The following is an 18,001-nucleotide window of genomic DNA, read 5'->3' as shown; positions in this document are numbered from 1 at the left end:
AGGGCTAGTACATTTGCCTGATCCCTCTCCGAAATAGGATGCAGTAGCTCCTCTTTGGAGTTGGAAGATGATTCAATAATTCTACCCTCAGTGCGAGTGGTGTAACTGTCTCTTGGGAGTTTAAAGAGCCTTTTCTGAAGCTCTAGTGAAGTCCAGATGTCTCATAGCTTTTGTGATCTTGTGAGCAGTTTTAGAAGGAAAATCTGTGAGGGGTAGGGCTATGAATCATCTGTCTATCCTGTGTCCATGAAGAAGAAAAAAAAAAAAAAAACCCCAATCCAAAAAGAATCCATTTAATTCTGGAATTTTCTGACCTATTTTGGTGCAAGCTGGTCTAAAAAAAAAAAAATTAAACTACTCTCCTGATGAGTTTCTCATATTGTTTACTTTTGTAGCGTTCTCTATGGACTAGCAGCCAGAAATGACGTCCACCCCTCGTCCAGCATCAGAGAATAAGAACTTCAGAGGAAGGAATGCAACTTCATAAATAGCAAACCACAGACACTAATGGGGAGCAGAGGCAAACCTGCAGGTTAAAAATTCGTTGCAAGAGAAGCCCGTACATCCACACTGCCTGGAGATTCGAAGATGAATTCAGCTCTAGCGTTTGTTTTTCTCCTCTGCTTCTCTTGTCCTTTTTCATCATGTCAGCAGAGAAGAATAGGTAAGTAATTTTGGTTATCTCTATATTTTCTGGACTCGTATGCTTTCTAGACTCCTATGAAAATTCTGTTTTGCAGAAGGGAATGAGAAAGAAGGTAACATTTCAACTGCATCTACTGAAGCCTAAAAGCAATATTTAGGGATTTTTCATATGAAACTTGAAGCTTAACTGTGTAAATGTTCAGTTTTAGATTTTTCCCCAGTTCCCCTCCTGAGTAGTGAAGTTTTTTTACGAAAAACATTTATTCTAGGGCAACTGGAAACTTTGTTGTGTTTTGTAATGACCTGCAAGAGACACTTTACATTAATCTGCATTTTGCATGTGATTTAAGTTTAAAAAAACAGAATCTCTTGTAGCAGGATCCTTGGATATTCTCTCTGCTTGTGCACGCAGAGCTCAGAGAAGCCTTGACTTCTAGGGACGTAGCCATGCTAAGTTCATTACAAAAGTTCCCCTTCTCCGAACAGCCCCTTAGGGGAATGCTCAACTCCAAGAGGATCTGTGAGATCCAGCAGAGCCAGACTGCGCACCAGCGATCCAGGTGTGTGCTTTTGGAGACAGAATGAGGCCACGGAGAAGGATGCATAGTAATGGAAATGTCTGCGAGTGCATAGATTTCCTTTGGAAATCATTCCTGAGTGGTTGAATCATTATTGTGAATTTGAATATTAAAAAAAAAAACAAACCCAAACTTTTATTTTAAATTACATCTTGCTAGTAGGGACGGAAAGTTCTTCCCCGGAATAACGGAAACTGCCTGAAGCCTTCATGCAGAGCTTATTCAAAACCTCTGTTTGAAGTTAGAAATTATGTGCAAGCTCCTTGTTTCAATAAAATGAAAAACATCGCTTTAATTCAGTCTTTCTGTCTTAGAATGACACATCTGTGGTACTTTCAACTTAGTTCCCAAACCAAAATATATTGGAGAAGTTACAAATATTCATAGAGTCCTCTTGGTTCTGTGCAGGGAAGACCCGTGAGGCTTTCAGGCTCATTTGTCACGTGAGAATGCCAAAGCTGTTCTACTAAGTCAGTAGCACAGGCTCCATCCTGCCTTTGGCACTGGCAAATTCTTTATGCTCAAGGAGGCAGACCCCGAACTCCAGCTAATTTCCCCCTGAACACAGTGCTGTTTGTAGAAGATACTGCTATTTCTCCCTTCATAAAGGTTTGCTTACATTGTAGGCAAGGTGTGACTTGTGTTAGGGGATCGATTAATCTAGGAAAAAACAGAGAAATGAGGCTGTACATTCTCCTGGCAGACAGGAGAATACCAGAGCTGAACTTTGTGTCCAATTATTTTTAAATAGTTCAAGTTTTCTTAAAACTTACATAATTCTAGAAACAATGAGCTACTTCCATTCATTCTTCTTGAGCAAAGCTGGAGTATGGACTAGATTTTTTAGCACGTCTCAAAGGACCAGGCAAGTCTAGAATCTAACAGATGGGATGGAAAAGTCATGTTAATCTGCCCTAGATGACCTTGTAGGATGATTTATATCCTCTGTTCAGCATAGCTTAAACAGGATTTTACAATGTCGCATGGATGAGCAGATGTAGCCTTTGTGCCCCAAAGCCACTAGACAGCAATTTGAAATTGCCGCTACCCGAAAAGAACCCGAAAAAGGTCTGTACCTTGAGAACAGGCGAGGCAAGGGCTGATGTGCCGGTTTTCCACGTTCAGTGCTTGGCAGCACATTTGGGATAGACTCAGCAAAGAGCCTTACTTTAGTGGTGTCCTTCATAGCAGCTTCCACAGCACTGAATTATTAATTTGCTGCTTTTGGCAGCAAAGCCTTCCTCTGTGTGAGCTGCAGAGACCGTGCCAGACGAACAGCTACCACAACTGCCAGACTGCCAGGCCAGTTTGTTTGCTGAGGGGTAACTGTTCCCTACCTGACAGACATGGCAAATTCTACCCTGTGTGCAAGTCTCTGTTAATTCCAGCAAGCTTCTAGTTAGGAACTGGCACAGACTGGTGTGGAGGAGTCTGTATCTTTAATATTAAGCTGAAGGTAATAAGTATCAGTTGGTTTGTACAAGTAATGGCTCTTCTGTGTTTTTCCCAACCACTCTGGTTTTTTTTTTTAGGAGGAGAAGTTGGGCCAGAACTGCTGGAAGAGATGAGAGAAACTAACCGTGTGCTAATGGAAGTTCGAGACTTGTTGAAACAGCAGGTAGGTGAGAAAGGGACCTAACTCCTTATATGCTGCTCAAGAGAGATCTCTGAATCCTCTGCCTTACGTGCTGAGTTCCATAACTGGGATGGGGGGGCTGCTTCTTGCGTTAGTGTGAAATGAGCCATAGAATTATTGCGTCTCACCATCAGCTCTGTAATTCTGAGATAAAGGGGATTCATTTGAACTCCAAATTCTGCTGCTTAGAACTGTGTCTGCTGAAAAACAGCGGACGTGGAGAATGAGCTCCTGAAAAAAAGACACGCACACACAGTGGGTATGTGTGTGACTGGAAAAACAAGTCACTTTTTCCTTGGTTTTGTGGGCTTATGAAATCAGTAGAGAGTCCAAACTTGGAAGATGGAAGAGACCTTTCAGCCATGTATTAGGGTCCTGGAAAGGGAAGTCGTGTGGAGTCTAAACAAGCTCTGCATTCACTCTTTCCTCTTGTTTTAATCCCAAGCTTTTCTGGCTCCGGTAGTTTCTTAGGGAATTTGGAACTTCTTGGGTGCTTCGATCTTTTCCCATTTAACGAGGTGATGGTGGTTTGTCTGGTCAACTCTCTTTTAAGTATAGAAAAAGGTTCTATTCTGCCTTTACCCACTCTGGGAGCTGAGGGCAGCAGCCCCTGCCTGCCAGATAATTGGAATGGCAGACAGGTCTCCGTGCCAGTGCAAACTGGGCGGCCTCTAATCTGCAAAAACCTCTGTTGCATTGAGTTACTCTCACATTTCAGGCTGCTGCATAAATACCCAGTGTTTACTAGGAATCAGGTCAGCCATGGTTCCTGGCAGCCTCAAGCAACAATTTTCAGTGTTCTCTTCCATCTTAGCACTGCTTCTCCATACAGGTTTTCTATTTGTTCTTTCTCTCACTCTTACCACCTCCTTTTTTTTTTATCCATGGCCTTTTTCTCAACAGCGCTTTCAAGAAAACTCTTCCTCAGAAGACAAACTTGCACATACAACTGGAGAGCCAAGGTGGCAGTTCATAATTTCTTAATCTGTGCAAAGATTGTCTAAAACTTTACTTTTCCTTGATTCAGCATCTTGGGATGTTGGCAATAAGGATGGCAAAAGGCATGACAATAAAAGGCCAGATCTCCTCTCCTGAGCCAAAGGCTGAAGGATTCTTGGCACAAAGGAACCACTGATATTCATTAGCAGTGCTCCGAATGCTCTGCTCTCTGTCACCCACTTCTAACGGGAGATGTTCTGCGGATCTGGGTTAGATCTATCTCTGCATTAACTGTGCAAAATACATGACCCCAGGCCATGCTGGAGGGAAGAGAGAATCTGACATAGAATGAAAGCTTGCTCTTAGACCTGGACGCTGGCAGAGAGACACGAGTAGAAGCTTTTGTCAAAGTGAAATGACTTAATTGTGGAAACATAAAGTCCACAGGGTGTGGAAGGGTGGTCCTGAGCATCAGTTGTAAATAGCCAGCAAGGCTTTTGCAGGAAAGAAGTCTTCTAGGATTGCTATCTAAGATGCTAGAGAGTCATATAAATGTTAGCTTGAGACTGACAGGCTTACTTGTGCCTGTCCCATCTGCCTTTCTTCACCAAAGGAACAGCATCTTTGCACTGCCAGTGCTACAGATTATCATCTCTTTACTGAAGCAAGCTTGAAGGAATAGGAGCCTAGAGGAGATCAGAGGAAGTCTGGAGGGAGGAGCTTTCGTGAATAGATTCTAAATATCCTCATGGTAAGGACATTAGGGCCAAAGAATGGCATAAGCAATGTCAGAAATTATTCATAGATCTGCAAAAATGGCTCACAGGGGAACCTCCTCCTGACTTTACTTGTGCAGTGCCTGGACTGCAGGTAAAGCAGACCTCCCTAGGACTGCTAGTTCAGCATCTTCTAGAGTAGAAGACCCAAACAAAGTAGATTTCTCTTTCTCTATGACACTTGTTTCTGTGTATTCAAGTGTTTCCTGCATCTGTGGTAGAACAGTATTACCAAGTTAGCCTGTAGGAACACTACAGTAGGGAGTGACTTGCAGCAGGGAATACAAGCCCACCTCAGCTTCCAGAAGGTCTGCAACGTAGACTTTGGGGTAAGAGTTCATTGTTTGTAAGTAGCTGTGCAGTCTGAGAGAGACACCCTGTTTTCTGGCAGTGGGGCTATTAGTTTGCGTGGGAGCAAAACTCAGCCTTTGGCTAAGTGGTGGTTCTTGTTTTCTTCTAGATTAAGGAGATAACATTCCTGAAGAATACAGTCATGGAGTGTGATGCCTGTGGTGAGTTACTGAGCTCAGTCCTATGTTCAACTGTCTCCTCCAAGTCCTCCATACCTTTGTGTCCAAACAAGTAGTAAAATGCCACCTGTGACCATCTCCCCAAAGGAAATAACTTGTTTCACAATTATCCCGAGTGTCACAGGGTAATACTCAATATTAGTGATGCTTTTTTTCACCACAACATTCTGCACGCGTGGACCAGTGTTCCATGCTGTGCTCATGGTTTAATGGCAGCTGAAGCTATTACCCCTTTCCTGAGCATGGGGTGCAGAAATAGCCTTAAAAAGCTTATTTTTCCTTCCGGTGAAACCCAGCATTTACTTACTTCTGCTATTTCTGAAATAAGCTTTGTTAGTGGTTTTGGGACACACCACACTGTGCTTCTCAGGGTAGCTGCATTCTGCTGCAGAAAGCTGCCCAGCCACGTCTCCTAATAACCCAGCCCATGGCCGAGGTTAGAAGTGCCTGGGAATGCACCCTGGGTATCCCGTGGGATATAGTTGGCTACTCCTGAGCTGCAAGTGGAAGAGAACATCACCCCCAAGAGGCATCACCCTGCTAGTCCTTCCATCCTAGCGCTGCCACCATCCAAGCAAAGAGGTTGTTTACAGGGGATTCAGGAAACAGGGTCATAAATTTTCCCATATAAATCTTGCCCTTTGCTCCCCACTAAATGACTTTTCTTCTAGACTGGAACTTACTTCCAGTATATCTGGCTTTCAGAAAGCATGGTTCTTGGAGATGCTCTCTTATTTGCCACTACACTCCAAGGGTGCAGCAATAACCATTTCTCCATCTGGAGAGATTGTACTTCTGCTGGAAAAGAGATTAGCCAAAGCTTTTGGGACCTGCAATACAGAAATGCATTCACCCACAGCAATTGTTTTAATAATTTGCTCATAAAACTGTCCTGAACTTTCTCTCTGTCACTTGATTTCTGCCTTCCCCCCTTGTTATTCTGCTTTATAGGTGTTCTTCTCCTGTACTGTAGAATTTGAGCCGCTTTTAGTCATGTATTGAACAACGTGACTCACAGCAGTCGTGTGCTTCTGTCATTATTTCTCAGAAAGAGAAGCATGAAGAGAGGAGGCCTTCTTTTTAGTGAAGATTTAGCTGCTGGTGGTGGTAGGATGTTGGTTTGGGTTTTTTTTTGTTTCAGATTTTTTATGTTGGGCTTCTAAGCAGGAGAAAGCAGGAGCAAAAAGTGTCCTTGCCACTTAAACTAGTGGGTGTGGGAGACTTGTGACAAATCTAATTTCTGGGAAAGTTTATTTGCAGTCTTGAATTGGCCTGCAGTGAAATTCTGTGTCCCATACAGATTAATTTTGCAAGTTCTCCTGTGCTGTGGGTCAAGTCATGAGGATAAGGACAAAAACCTGGCATTTGGCCTAAAACTTTAAGGGAAGCTGGTGTGCAGCAGTGTGGGGACAGGCTTGATGTGTTCAGAGCGCTTCTGAATAGGTCTGCAGTAGCATTTTATATGGGTTAGAATTTCCTACACATCACCCAGGGTACTTCATGCTTCGATAGACCACAGTGCTGTGTTCCAGGCTAGAAGTGATGAATGTCCTAACAACAGATTGATTTCTCATCTGCCAGGCTGAAGTGAGGTTTCCTGGCCCTGGGGAGATAACAGGAGGTGTGTTATGCGTAACATTGTGGCATGAAAGCCTGATGTGAGCCTGATGTGAGTGTATTCCTGCTACAAACCACGCTGACCTGTTTAACATGCCTGCCTTCTACAGCACAGCTTTTGGCTGACAGCCCTCCCCAGTGCTTCCCAGACTTAAGCGGGTGCTGTGTGGATTCTGCTTTAGCCAGGTGTTTGAGTCCCTACTAGCAGTGAGGTCTCGTAGAGGAACCAGGGAGAGAACTGCTCTCTGTGGAACTCCAAAAGCAAGGGCATTACACCAACAAGGAGGGCAGCACGACAAGAGTTTTGGACAGGGAGCTAAGACTTCTGGGGTTTTTATTTATTTTTTGTCTGCTGTGACTCAGAAATCTGTCAAGCTGCTGCTTCTGGCTTCATTTTTCTCCATTTACAAAATAAAGCTACAACTGCTCAACCCTCAGAAGGATGCAAGGAAACGTCCTGTACGTGAAGCACACCGATATCTTCTGAGATGATAGGACCACCTGATGACAGTCTCTGGCAGCAACAGCTCTGCTCTTAATGCTCCTCTTATCCTCCAGGCATGCACACCGAGGCGACAGGCCCTGTCATCACCATGACACAGTTTAACAGATGCCTCCCCAACCCCTGCTTCCCTGGAGTGGCCTGCACCGAGACCGGCACTGGCTTCCGCTGCGGACCCTGTCCCCCGGGTTATTCAGGCAACGGCTCCCAGTGCACAGATATCAATGAGGTAAAAACCAAGTAGGACAGGCTGGAAGTTACAAAACTGGCTCGCTTTTCTTGGACTGTTGCAGGTTTGGTTTGTGGTTACAAAGAAAAGCCTTGCAGTTCCCCTAGGAGCTGAAGTTCAACAGAAACATCATTTCACTGGAAGGAAGCGTGTATCTGACCCTCCCTTAAGCTCTGTTCCATGTTGGTTGGTTTTATATCCAGTCTAGCTAGGCTTTTCTTTCTAAAAGATACATAAGCTCAAACAAAATAAATCTTTTGGTTTGTACCACACAGGAAGGTGAGTTTGGAAGAGCAGAACAGTCCCTTTTGGTCTTACAATCTTTTGAGCTAACGGCTGATGAGTTGTTAGAGATAAGATTTATTATGTGTGGAATAGAATCAAATGCTTCCCCAATAGTCCTTTATACAATAAACCTTACCACACTACTCGTATTGCTTTACTTCTGCCTTTAAATCAAACCTTGCTGGGCAGATACTGTTTGGTTTTGGTTTCTTTTTTTTAAAGTGTGGCATTCCATCAAGTTTACTCTCTGTGTACGCACAGCTTTACTCAACCATTCATTTTGCGTGTCCATAAGACTCCTCAGTTCTGTGGTTCCCAAACCAGAGTCCTGTGCTTGCTGATTAGTCCACTAAGCAACTGTAAGTGTCTTGCAAAGCCAGATCACCTCTACAGCATTTCAGTTTCAAAACCTGCTGAAGTTAAAAGGCTCGATGAGAGATTTTGAGATTGAGGATAATCTGTTAGTCACCAAAATGTGGGAACCACTGTATTGATGTAATGCATCTGCCAGTACAGAGCATAAGAATTCAGTGACAATAAAGAAGTGTTGGAGAAAATAAAGCAAGCTTTAATGGCAGCTTTGAAAAGACAATTGCTTCCCAGAGCAGTAAATAAACAACTGCTCTTGTCTTTCAAAACCAGTGTAAGAAATAATCCAGTTCTCTGGATTCAGAGACTGCTAGGAAGGAAAGCGTGAAGTGAAGCCAGCTCTTTGCCTGGGCAATTGATGTCATCTAAGAAGAATTAGTCCTGAAAGTTGGTTTGTTTTACTTGTCTGCACATATTGGGACTTGGGAGTAAAACTGAGATGAGGAAGCTGCATTTTCCACTTGCAAGGAAAGCCAGGAACTTCTATGCATTTTTTTGGTTTATTCTTTAAAAATAAAAGTACAATAGCTGGATCTCACCCAGCGAGGCTTGCTTTGAGAGCTGCCTCCACAGCTGGCCTCGAGCAAGCCTGCCTCACAGTTCTGCACAACCTCTTTCTTGTTTACAGTGCAACGCAAACCCCTGCTTCCCGAAGGTCCAGTGCATCAACACCTCCCCTGGCTTCCACTGTGATCCCTGCCCTCCCGGCTTCACCGGGCAAATGGTTGAAGGGGTTGGACTAGCTTATGCCAGGGCCAACAAGCAGGTAAGGCTCAGAAACTTTTCTGTCTCCTTCAGAAGCCATTAACTCTTTCCCCTTTGTAACTGTAATTCAAAGGTCTTGGAACTCAAAGAAATGGGAGGGAAATACCAGCTGACTGCATTGTATTGGTGGGAAGACTGATGCAGGGAGAGGAGAGACTTGCCTAGGATGTCCTAGCACAGCAGCGAAGCAACCTCCGCTCCAAGACCTTACCTCTGCTGAATTTATGCTGGACAGAATGTTCTGTCTGTGACACCTTTGTGGCTGTGAAGCCAGCCTGGGGAATCCTTCATAATAGGACACAGAAGAGCTGATGCAGCTGCTGTGCCCCCCTGCTTCCCTGACAGCTACAGACAGATTAAAGTAAAAAAAAAAAAAAAAACAAACCAACACCTAGTCTTAGTATGGTTTATAAGAATATATTGCCAAAAGCAGGAATGGCATGTGGCTTGTGTTATTTAGAGAGCTGCTAGCTGGTCACAGGACGCAGTCTTTGACCTTCTTGCTCCATTGACTCCCTTCTATCCTTTTACAGTAAGGAGATACTCCGACAGCTCAGCTCAGAGCTAAGCTATTTTGCCAGGTGACTCTGTAGAGGGTGAACAGCTTGCCTGGGGTCAGGAGTACTGCTGGGATCTGGCTCAAGTTTGTCTGATGGAAAACTTGGAGCTGTGGGTCCTAGTAAGGTGTGTCAGGGGCTTCGCTTCTGCACCTAGCGATGCCCTAATTCTGTCATCTAATGTGGTAGCTGCTCAAGGTGAAGTTAATGTCTATTTTGTTCTTCCTGGGCAGGTTTGCACTGATATCAATGAATGCGAGACAGGTGCTGCCAGTAACTGTGTCCCAAACTCCATCTGCATCAATACACGGGTAAATATTCCTGGAAAGCCTCATGTGGATCCCTCCTCCCCAGGCTCTGGGGCCTCTGTTAGCTGTGGCAATCCAGCTGCTGAGGAATATTACAGCAAAAGTTTGCCAGGACTCACGTTATAGTTAATTCCCTATTGCTTTTCCTTGCAGGGATCCTACAAGTGCGGGGCTTGTAAACCTGGCTTTGTTGGGGACCAAGTCACTGGCTGCAAGAGCCAGTCCGTGAGACGCTGTCCTAATGGTGAGATTAGTCCGTGCCACGAGAAAGCTCAGTGCATCGTGGAGCGGGACGGGTCCCTCTCCTGCGTGGTAAGGTCCAACCCTCCCTGCAGCTGGGCTCTGCTCACTCCAGTTTCCCTTGCACTGTTCTTGCTCTCCTGGGTCTGCCACTGCCCTCTCCTGGAGAGCCTGCCCGACACAGACCCCATTAACACCTGAGCTACGGCAATCTCTCTTCCAGTGCCCTCTGGGGAAGAGGACTGCTCCTGGCACCTCACATCCACTGTTGTTTGGTTGGGTTTTTTTGCCTGAAGCACTACACATTTGTCAGTCATGGACCATTACACGCAGCTGAGCAGGGAGAAGCACCGTTCAGCAACCTGCTGGAGCCAAGAAATTTTGCTGCTGCATCTGTCTTTATAATCTCAGGAGCTTGTAACTGAGCTATTTAAAATGCTATTTACAGCATAACTGTTTCTTTCAGACAATATTTTTCCTGTAGAGCATTGTGTTCCTGGATTTGCAATGATGTTTTGTGCTGCTTCTCATGTAAAGCCTTCAATTTTGGAGGCGTATGGCCATCAGGGGACTCACCAGCAGCCTCATGTTGTTTTTTCTGCTGTCTTCCAGTGCCTCGTGGGGTGGGCAGGGAATGGCTACATCTGTGGGAAGGATACGGACATTGATGGGGTCCCTGATGAGAAGCAACGCTGCTCTGACAAAAAATGCCGCAAGGTAAGATGCAGTTGTCTCATGTTTAGCTGGAAACAGTATGTCAGAGGAATGGCTAAGCAGAACTGGGCAGTTCTGATTTGAGGGCAGGCCTGGGGTGCTGGTGAGACCCTGCCCAACCTTCAGAACTCAGACTAAAGGACATGCACAGCTTGCTAGCAGGCCCTCTGTTGCTTTCCTTTCAGGATAACTGCGTGACCGTCCCCAACTCCGGCCAGGAGGATGCAGACAGGGATGGAATTGGAGATGCTTGTGATGATGATGCTGATGGAGATGGGATATTAAACACTGAGGTTTGAATTCTAATGCTTAAGCCCTGCCATACCTAAATGTACGCAGAGGTCCTGCAAAGCAACCGCCTACACCTTTAATGTGAATTTAGAGAACCTGCAGGTCACAGCATGCAGTGATTCCTTTTAATCTGGATGGTCTGAAGAGACTAAAAACAAGCAGACAGGAGAGAACATCGTGGCACTGAAGGGACTTTACATGTCATGGTCCCCTGAGAGTTAGTGTCTCTCTCTCACTTGGTCAAGCACTGGTTGGAGATACTTTCAGGTGTTGCTGGCAGTGACTAGGCTGAATAGAGGAAACCAAGCCTGGCTGCAGACAGGCTGCTGGCTTCTCAGAGCAGCTGGTCACACACCTCAGAACCTCTGTCTGTCTTGGCGTGCTCAGTGCCAAACATTTCCCCTCAGCCAGTCCCTCTCTGCCGCAGGACAACTGCGTGTACACGCGCAACGCAGACCAGCGCAACGCAGACAAGGATAACTTCGGCGATGCCTGTGACAACTGTCGCCAAGTGAAGAACAACGATCAACGGGACATCGATGGCGACGGGAAGGGAGATGAGTGTGACGATGACATGGACGGAGATGGTAAGAGCAGCTGGAAAGCGTCCTCAGAGAGGTGCATATATCATCACCTAAGAACCAGAAAGCTATTCAGCACGCAGCTAGACATCCTCACGGCAGGTACCAGCCTTCAGAGGCTTGAGCGGTACCGGAGTAGCACTAATTTCTGATGGGATGAAGCACATCTCAGTTAAGATGCCAAGATGAGCAGTCAAGCCAGCATCCTTCACCGTTCAGCTCTTGCAGGGTTTAAAGATCCATCTTCAGGATGGTGCTAACAATTTCTATTAGCACTCTTATTGTGCACTATCACGTCAAGGCTGTGTCAGACTTAAGACAGACATACCATCAAACTGATCTCAGTCCAGACAAGGACACTGCTTTGTGCTGCAATTTACACTTATGAAGAAATATGGGAATATCCAAGTTGCTCACAGCTACTGGCTCAAGGCAGGATGTGTCAGGGCTGTCTTCTGGGGCGGGGGGGGAAAAGCCTGTCTGGCTTTAGAAACAGTCTGTGTGCTAATGATGCTGTATTTGCACAAAGCCTGCTTTCAAAAGCCAGAAATCACAACTGCTGCTGGCCTGAGACATACATATTTATTTACAGAGTATTTCCAGTGCATCTAGTGGTGTTTGGGGCTGGCTACATCCTGCCAAGTAGCTCCCTGCTGGCGTGATTTGCTGGTGTAGTAGGTAAACGCAGAGAAGTGGGAAGTGAAGTCATACAGGTTGCCAATTAGATTGTTCCTGTCCTGTCTCAGGCCTTGAAAAGGTGCTGTCTAAATCTTCCATGTCAAAGAGCCAAGATTAACCTTGACTTTTATAACTATATAGACGTCTGCTTTAGAGGAAAAAGACTGCGTCATGGTTTAGGGAACCGCAGGCAGTTTCATCTTCATCCTCTTGGCCGCTCACTCCGGCACAGATACGGTGCCAGCGTTGAGCCATGGTCTGCAGTTCTTTGGCTTTCTCTAAGGAATGCAGTTAAGGACATTTTTCTCTTGGGTTCATGTGCAATAGCATGCTCAGACATCCATCGTGATGCAGTCAGGAGTATGTTTTAGGATCAGTTGCTGCCAATCTCTTCCATTCTCCACAGCTACTAGGATGTAACTTAAATTAAGTGTGTAAAATATACACAAAAATTGAAATTGTCTCTTTACTACATGAATTCCACTGTTGTAGATTTTTGTCATCTCTTACATCCCAGAGACCTTGCTGCATAGACCTTAATAGCCCTGTTGCCTTGATGGGTCCACTCTGCATGTTTTACAGGGATCAAAAACCCAACAGACAACTGCAGAAGAGTTCCTAACCCTGATCAAAAAGATAGCGATGGTGATGGAGTAGGAGACGTGTGTGACAGCTGCCCGACAGTCAGTAACCCAGACCAGGTAAGGGGGCACTTCCAGTTTTGCAGTCTTACGGGCTCCTTTCTCTCCCTCAGGACAGTGCTTGTGTCTCTGCCTATGGTGTGCACACCCAGTAACTCCCCAAGGTTACCACTTGGAAATTTCAGCTGCCCTCCTGCAGTACAAACGTACAGCCCCTGAGATAAACCGCCCTGCGGTGTAGAAGAGTGAGTCAGAGAGAAGTGTTGCACTCTGGACTCCTCTTTTCCTACCCTGCTCATCTGTGTTTAGAAATAGCGCTGCTTGAATTCAGCAGGGCAGCTTGTAAACGCTGCAGGAGGACCTCTCCCCCTGTTGTCAGCTCTGGTTTCAATGAGAATGACCATGGCACTGAGGCTAACAAACACCTTTGTTCTCTTTATTACCTAATCCTCCTGTTGATCTATGCAAAGTTTAAATGATGATTGCTTTATTTTACTAGAAAGATACAGATCATGATCTAGTGGGAGATGTCTGTGACACCAACCAGGACAGGTGAGAGCTTGCTGCAAAAATTTATACTTAGGTTGCATGAAATCTTGGGGACGGAGGCAGGGAAAAAGGCATGTGGTGGCAACTCCGTGACAACCTGGCTTGGCCTTATCTGAGAAAAAGACAGAGGTTAAGGGAGGTGGAATTTTCAGACCTCAAAAAAAAGTTGCCAGTGGTAGTAATAGCCCAAAGGCTAGCAGATGTAGGCTTGCTGCCAGCAGGCTTGCTTGTCATAGCTACCACTCACAGATCTGTTCATGGACTCCAGCTGGAATATTTCTGATCTATTATTTGTGTAACTAATAGCTTAAGATTTCATAAGGCTGAAATCACCAACTTCTGGTGTTCTTGTTGAGGATCCCAGCTCCTAGAGATGTATTGCCTGCTTATTTTAAAAATCACACATCAGTGGGTAATCTTTACCTGTAATTTTCTGCACCAGCGATGGGGACGGCCACCAAGATACACGGGATAACTGCCCAACAGTGCCCAACAGCTCCCAGCTGGACACAGACAATGACGGGGTGGGAGATGAATGTGATGATGACGATGATGATGATGGGATTCCAGATGAGAAACCTCCAGGCCCTGACAACTGTCGGCTTGTCCCTAACCCTGGCCAAGAAGACTCGGACGGTAAGGGAAATGGATGCACGTTAGCTCTGCACCAGGGGTCTTCTGTTCCTGGTGGCCAACGCTATCAGTGTCACCTCTAGAGATAGACAGGGAGCAAGATCTCCTTGGTACTCACTTGAGACAGTCTTCCATCACTTTCAGACCTCCAATAATCCCGACAGCAGGATCGTATTTAGGAGAAGTTCTCTTCCAGAAGTGTCTAGAATTTGAGGTGTTTCTTCTGTTCACAGCATCTCTGCGAGCAAGAGAAGCCTCGGGGTTTCTTTGTGACTGACTTAAAGGAAGAGTGTACCCATGCTCTGAACACCTCTTAACCTTGCAGACATGCCTACCTTAAACTGCGCTAGCCAAAAGCTGGCTGAGTAAACCCCCGGTGCAAGGGGTAGGAGAAATTAATGGAAGCTTGTTACTCCTTTTGTGCTCTCAGGTGATGGTGTGGGAAACCTTTGTGAAGATGACTTTGACAGAGACATGGTGATCGACAGAATTGATGTGTGCCCAGAGAACGCAGAAGTGACACTAACAGACTTCAGGGCTTTCCAGACGGTCGTATTGGACCCTGAGGGTGATGCACAGATTGACCCTAACTGGATTGTCCTCAACCAGGTAGGAGACTGCTCCAGAACGGACTAGCGAGGCTGGTGGGAACAAGCCTGTACCAAACTGGATGCAGTTTTCAGTAAAAGACTCTGCAGGGTTAATGGTGCTGTTCAACAATGTCCTACTCCAGGAGACTCACCCTTGGTGCACCTCTCCCCTGGTCACTTAATAACAGTAAAGTTACAACAACAAACAACGTTTGGAGCTTTACTAATGAGTCAACATTCCTCTTTCTCAGGGCATGGAAATTGTCCAGACCATGAACAGCGATCCCGGGCTGGCTGTAGGTGAGGCACTGACTCTTGTATCAGAAAATTATCGCTCATTACCTGCACACTTCTCAGTGTAGCTTTTACCAGTATTTCAGACACCACTTAAATATTTTCTGTAGTAGGCACAGTCTTCAGATTTGGCTTAGCAAAATCCACCTCCCCCATCTGAATCCAGAAAGAAATGGATTTACATTTTGCCTTAGAATACAGAGTCTTTGTTTTCCTACCACTTACAGGTTACACGGCATTCAACGGAGTGGACTTTGAGGGCACGTTCCATGTCAACACTGCCACAGATGATGATTATGCTGGCTTCATATTTGGCTACCAGGACAGCTCCAGCTTTTATGTGGTCATGTGGAAGCAGATGGAACAGACATACTGGCAGGCAAACCCCTTCCGAGCAGTAGCAGAACCTGGAATTCAACTGAAGGTAAAGCTGCCGTTGAGACAGAATTGGGTGGTGGGTTTTTGCCTTTTTCTTAGCTGTGCTGCTTGGACACGTAGTTGGCAGGCAGTTACAGTCAGTTCTCCACACACTTCACCAGTCTCCTCTCTGTGTTAGGCAGTGAAGTCTAAAACAGGCCCAGGCGAGTATCTCCGCAATTCCCTCTGGCACACGGGAGACACCACGGACCAGGTCAAACTGCTGTGGAAGGACCCTCGCAACTCCGGCTGGAAGGACAAGACCTCCTACCGCTGGTTCCTGCAACACCGGCCTCAAGTCGGGTACATCAGGTAAAGGGTTTCTGCTTCCCTTCGCAGGGCTCAGTGGAAGTTCAACACACAAAACAAGCATCTCCGGTGCAGTCCTGTCGTAAAGAGGAGGGAGTGTCTGACTGAAGAACAATTTCTCCATGGGTGCATCAGTCTCATGTTCACGTCCTACATGTATCAGTCTCACATTCATGTCCCATATGCGTGTTCTCTTCCAGAGCTCGCTTCTACGAAGGCCCTGAAGTAGTAGCAGACACTGGAGTCGTCCTTGATACAACTATGCGAGGAGGACGCCTGGGAGTCTTCTGCTTCTCCCAAGAGAACATTATTTGGTCAAACCTGCGTTATCGCTGCAATGGTGAGTAGCTTTGAAGGTCACATATGGACATTTTTGCCATTTTGCTTTTAAGATATTAATTTGTTCTTGGCCAGCCCATACATACAACGGTAATGGGATGACGTGCAGTAGCTTATTCTATTTTTTTACTTCTGGTTCTACTTCTAATCTATATTTTCTTTAATCTCACCCTCCTCAGACACCATTCCAGAAGACTATGAAACATTTAGAGTTCAGCAAGACTAACCTCCGATTTAAACACCTGGCCAGCAGAACTTGCTTTACAAAACGTGCTCAGCTGCCCCGCTGCTGCGCTGTTACTGTATAAAGACCTGTAAGTAACGTACCACTGCACTCTGCACAGCACCAAGTGTCAATGCATTCTCTGGCATCTCTTCTACAACAGCAACTTTCTTTTAAACGCTACGAAACCCTAGTGGAAGGGCAGAGGTGTAGACAGCAAGTGTGAACAGGAGCCTGTGCTGCTGTAAACACTAGTTCTCTACGCTACATGGAAGAAGGTGTGCTGAGAAGTTTCCTGCAGTAGCTGGAAATGTTCGAGTAAGTTTAGCCTGGATGATGCCCAGGAATCTTCCCTACTCAAAGGCTCTCAAGTGTGAATGTTGTTCTCCTTTTCAAGACCTACTGCAAAGCAAACCCAGCACTAGTCTGAAAAGGACACAGAGAGAAGTGTATGTACAAGTTGCTCACAAAACATTTAAAAAAAGCACTTTAAGGAGAGTATCTTTGTTCTGGAATGTTGGATAATAAATAATAGACTTCTCCTTGGTCACGTGCATGTTACTTTTTCCTCGTCTGAAACTTTTCTGGTACAGAGGTGTGACAGAGGAACCCTCAAAAGCTGAAAGCAGTATTACAGCTAGAGAGCCCTCAGCTGAATTAATGGTTTTGTTAGCAGATGTATGCACAGGGCTTCTTCATTCACAAACCTCCCTCTAGTTACTGTCCTACCTGGTTCTTGTAAGTGGCCGTTAGTTTTAGAACAATTAATGAAAACTTCTGGTTGATTTCTCATATGACACCACGCCAGGACTCCCACAACCAGAGAGCTGAGGAACAGGGAAAAGTGAAGCCATTGGTAGGGAACAGCAGACACACAACAGGCTTCCGTAGCTGGTAACCGGGGCAGTCTGAAATCCTGCACTACTGTAAGCCCCAGCCTCTCCCAGGCAAACACTAACCCAGCAGCATGCCAGGCTGCCTAAAGAGCCCAGAAAAGCCAGATTTTTACCAGATGATCCAGGTAAGCAGCTCACATTAATTATCCTGAAACTTGCTCATGGTTTCACCAGAAAGGCAGCTCCTGGCCAACACTTGGCAGTGCAGTTTTACAAACTAGTTTGAAGTTCCACACTAGATGGAGGCTGTATGACAAATATCGTATGCTGGATGTGCTGCTGCTCTTAAATGTTACCAAACAACCAAGGTGTGAGCACAGTTTCTCCTCTCCTCTTGGAAAGCTGATGGCAAAAGCTGCACCGTACCAAGCGCGGGTCTCCACAGCTCCACACGTTTGAATTTCACATTCTGGAAGCAACAGCATAAGCAGAGCCCTGCCAAAACACTGGGTTTGCACTTTAAGAACATCTCCCTTCACCATTCTAAGGCTGTTGTGAAAATAGCCACTAAGTTTTCTTTCCCCAACAGGAAAAGCTGCAGCTGAGGCAGGCCAGAGTACAATATCCCCTCTAGAAAATGGCTGTAAGTGCTGAAGGGACCTTATATAGCAGCTAAGAAACTGATTCCAAAGGGGATACGGCCAGAGGGGGGGTGTTTGGAAGGAGAGAGCAGAAGCGACCAGCTCTGGTCACAGGGAAGTCAGGTGCAGTCCCTCAGCCCTGCTCCAGCTCAACTGAGTTACGCTTCACACACACTATCCAACTCGAGGAACCTTTCCCCAGCACCCCCAGCCCTCAGAATACTGACTGCAGATGAACCTTTCCCACAAGCAAGCATAAAACAGTATCAGAAAAAGGTGAATTCCATTC

At 45.8% G+C, this 18,001-nt stretch overlaps 1 protein-coding gene across 1 annotated transcript; it reads left to right on the top strand.

Annotated features, from left to right (window-relative positions):
- The first annotated feature begins 402 nt into the window (after window positions 1-402).
- Window positions 403-16,777, top strand: COMP (cartilage oligomeric matrix protein). The gene is made up of 19 exons (XM_068420602.1): window positions 403-664; window positions 2,756-2,841; window positions 5,035-5,086; window positions 7,280-7,452; window positions 8,735-8,872; window positions 9,662-9,739; window positions 9,890-10,048; window positions 10,589-10,693; window positions 10,876-10,983; window positions 11,409-11,568; window positions 12,823-12,941; window positions 13,381-13,433; window positions 13,873-14,066; window positions 14,494-14,672; window positions 14,905-14,953; window positions 15,175-15,371; window positions 15,504-15,676; window positions 15,874-16,013; window positions 16,192-16,777. The coding sequence occupies exons 1-19, from the start codon at window positions 589-591 to the stop codon at window positions 16,236-16,238; spliced, it is 2,286 nt and encodes a 761-aa protein (XP_068276703.1). The 5' UTR covers window positions 403-588; the 3' UTR covers window positions 16,239-16,777.
- Window positions 16,778-18,001: the final 1,224 nt, after the last annotated feature.

The sequence above is a fragment of the Nyctibius grandis genome, chromosome 31 (assembly GCF_013368605.1).
Source record: "Nyctibius grandis isolate bNycGra1 chromosome 31, bNycGra1.pri, whole genome shotgun sequence".
NCBI lineage: Eukaryota > Metazoa > Chordata > Aves > Nyctibiiformes > Nyctibiidae > Nyctibius > Nyctibius grandis.
The sequence above is the reverse complement of the archived record's forward strand: the minus strand, read 5'-3'. Positions and strand labels throughout refer to the sequence as shown.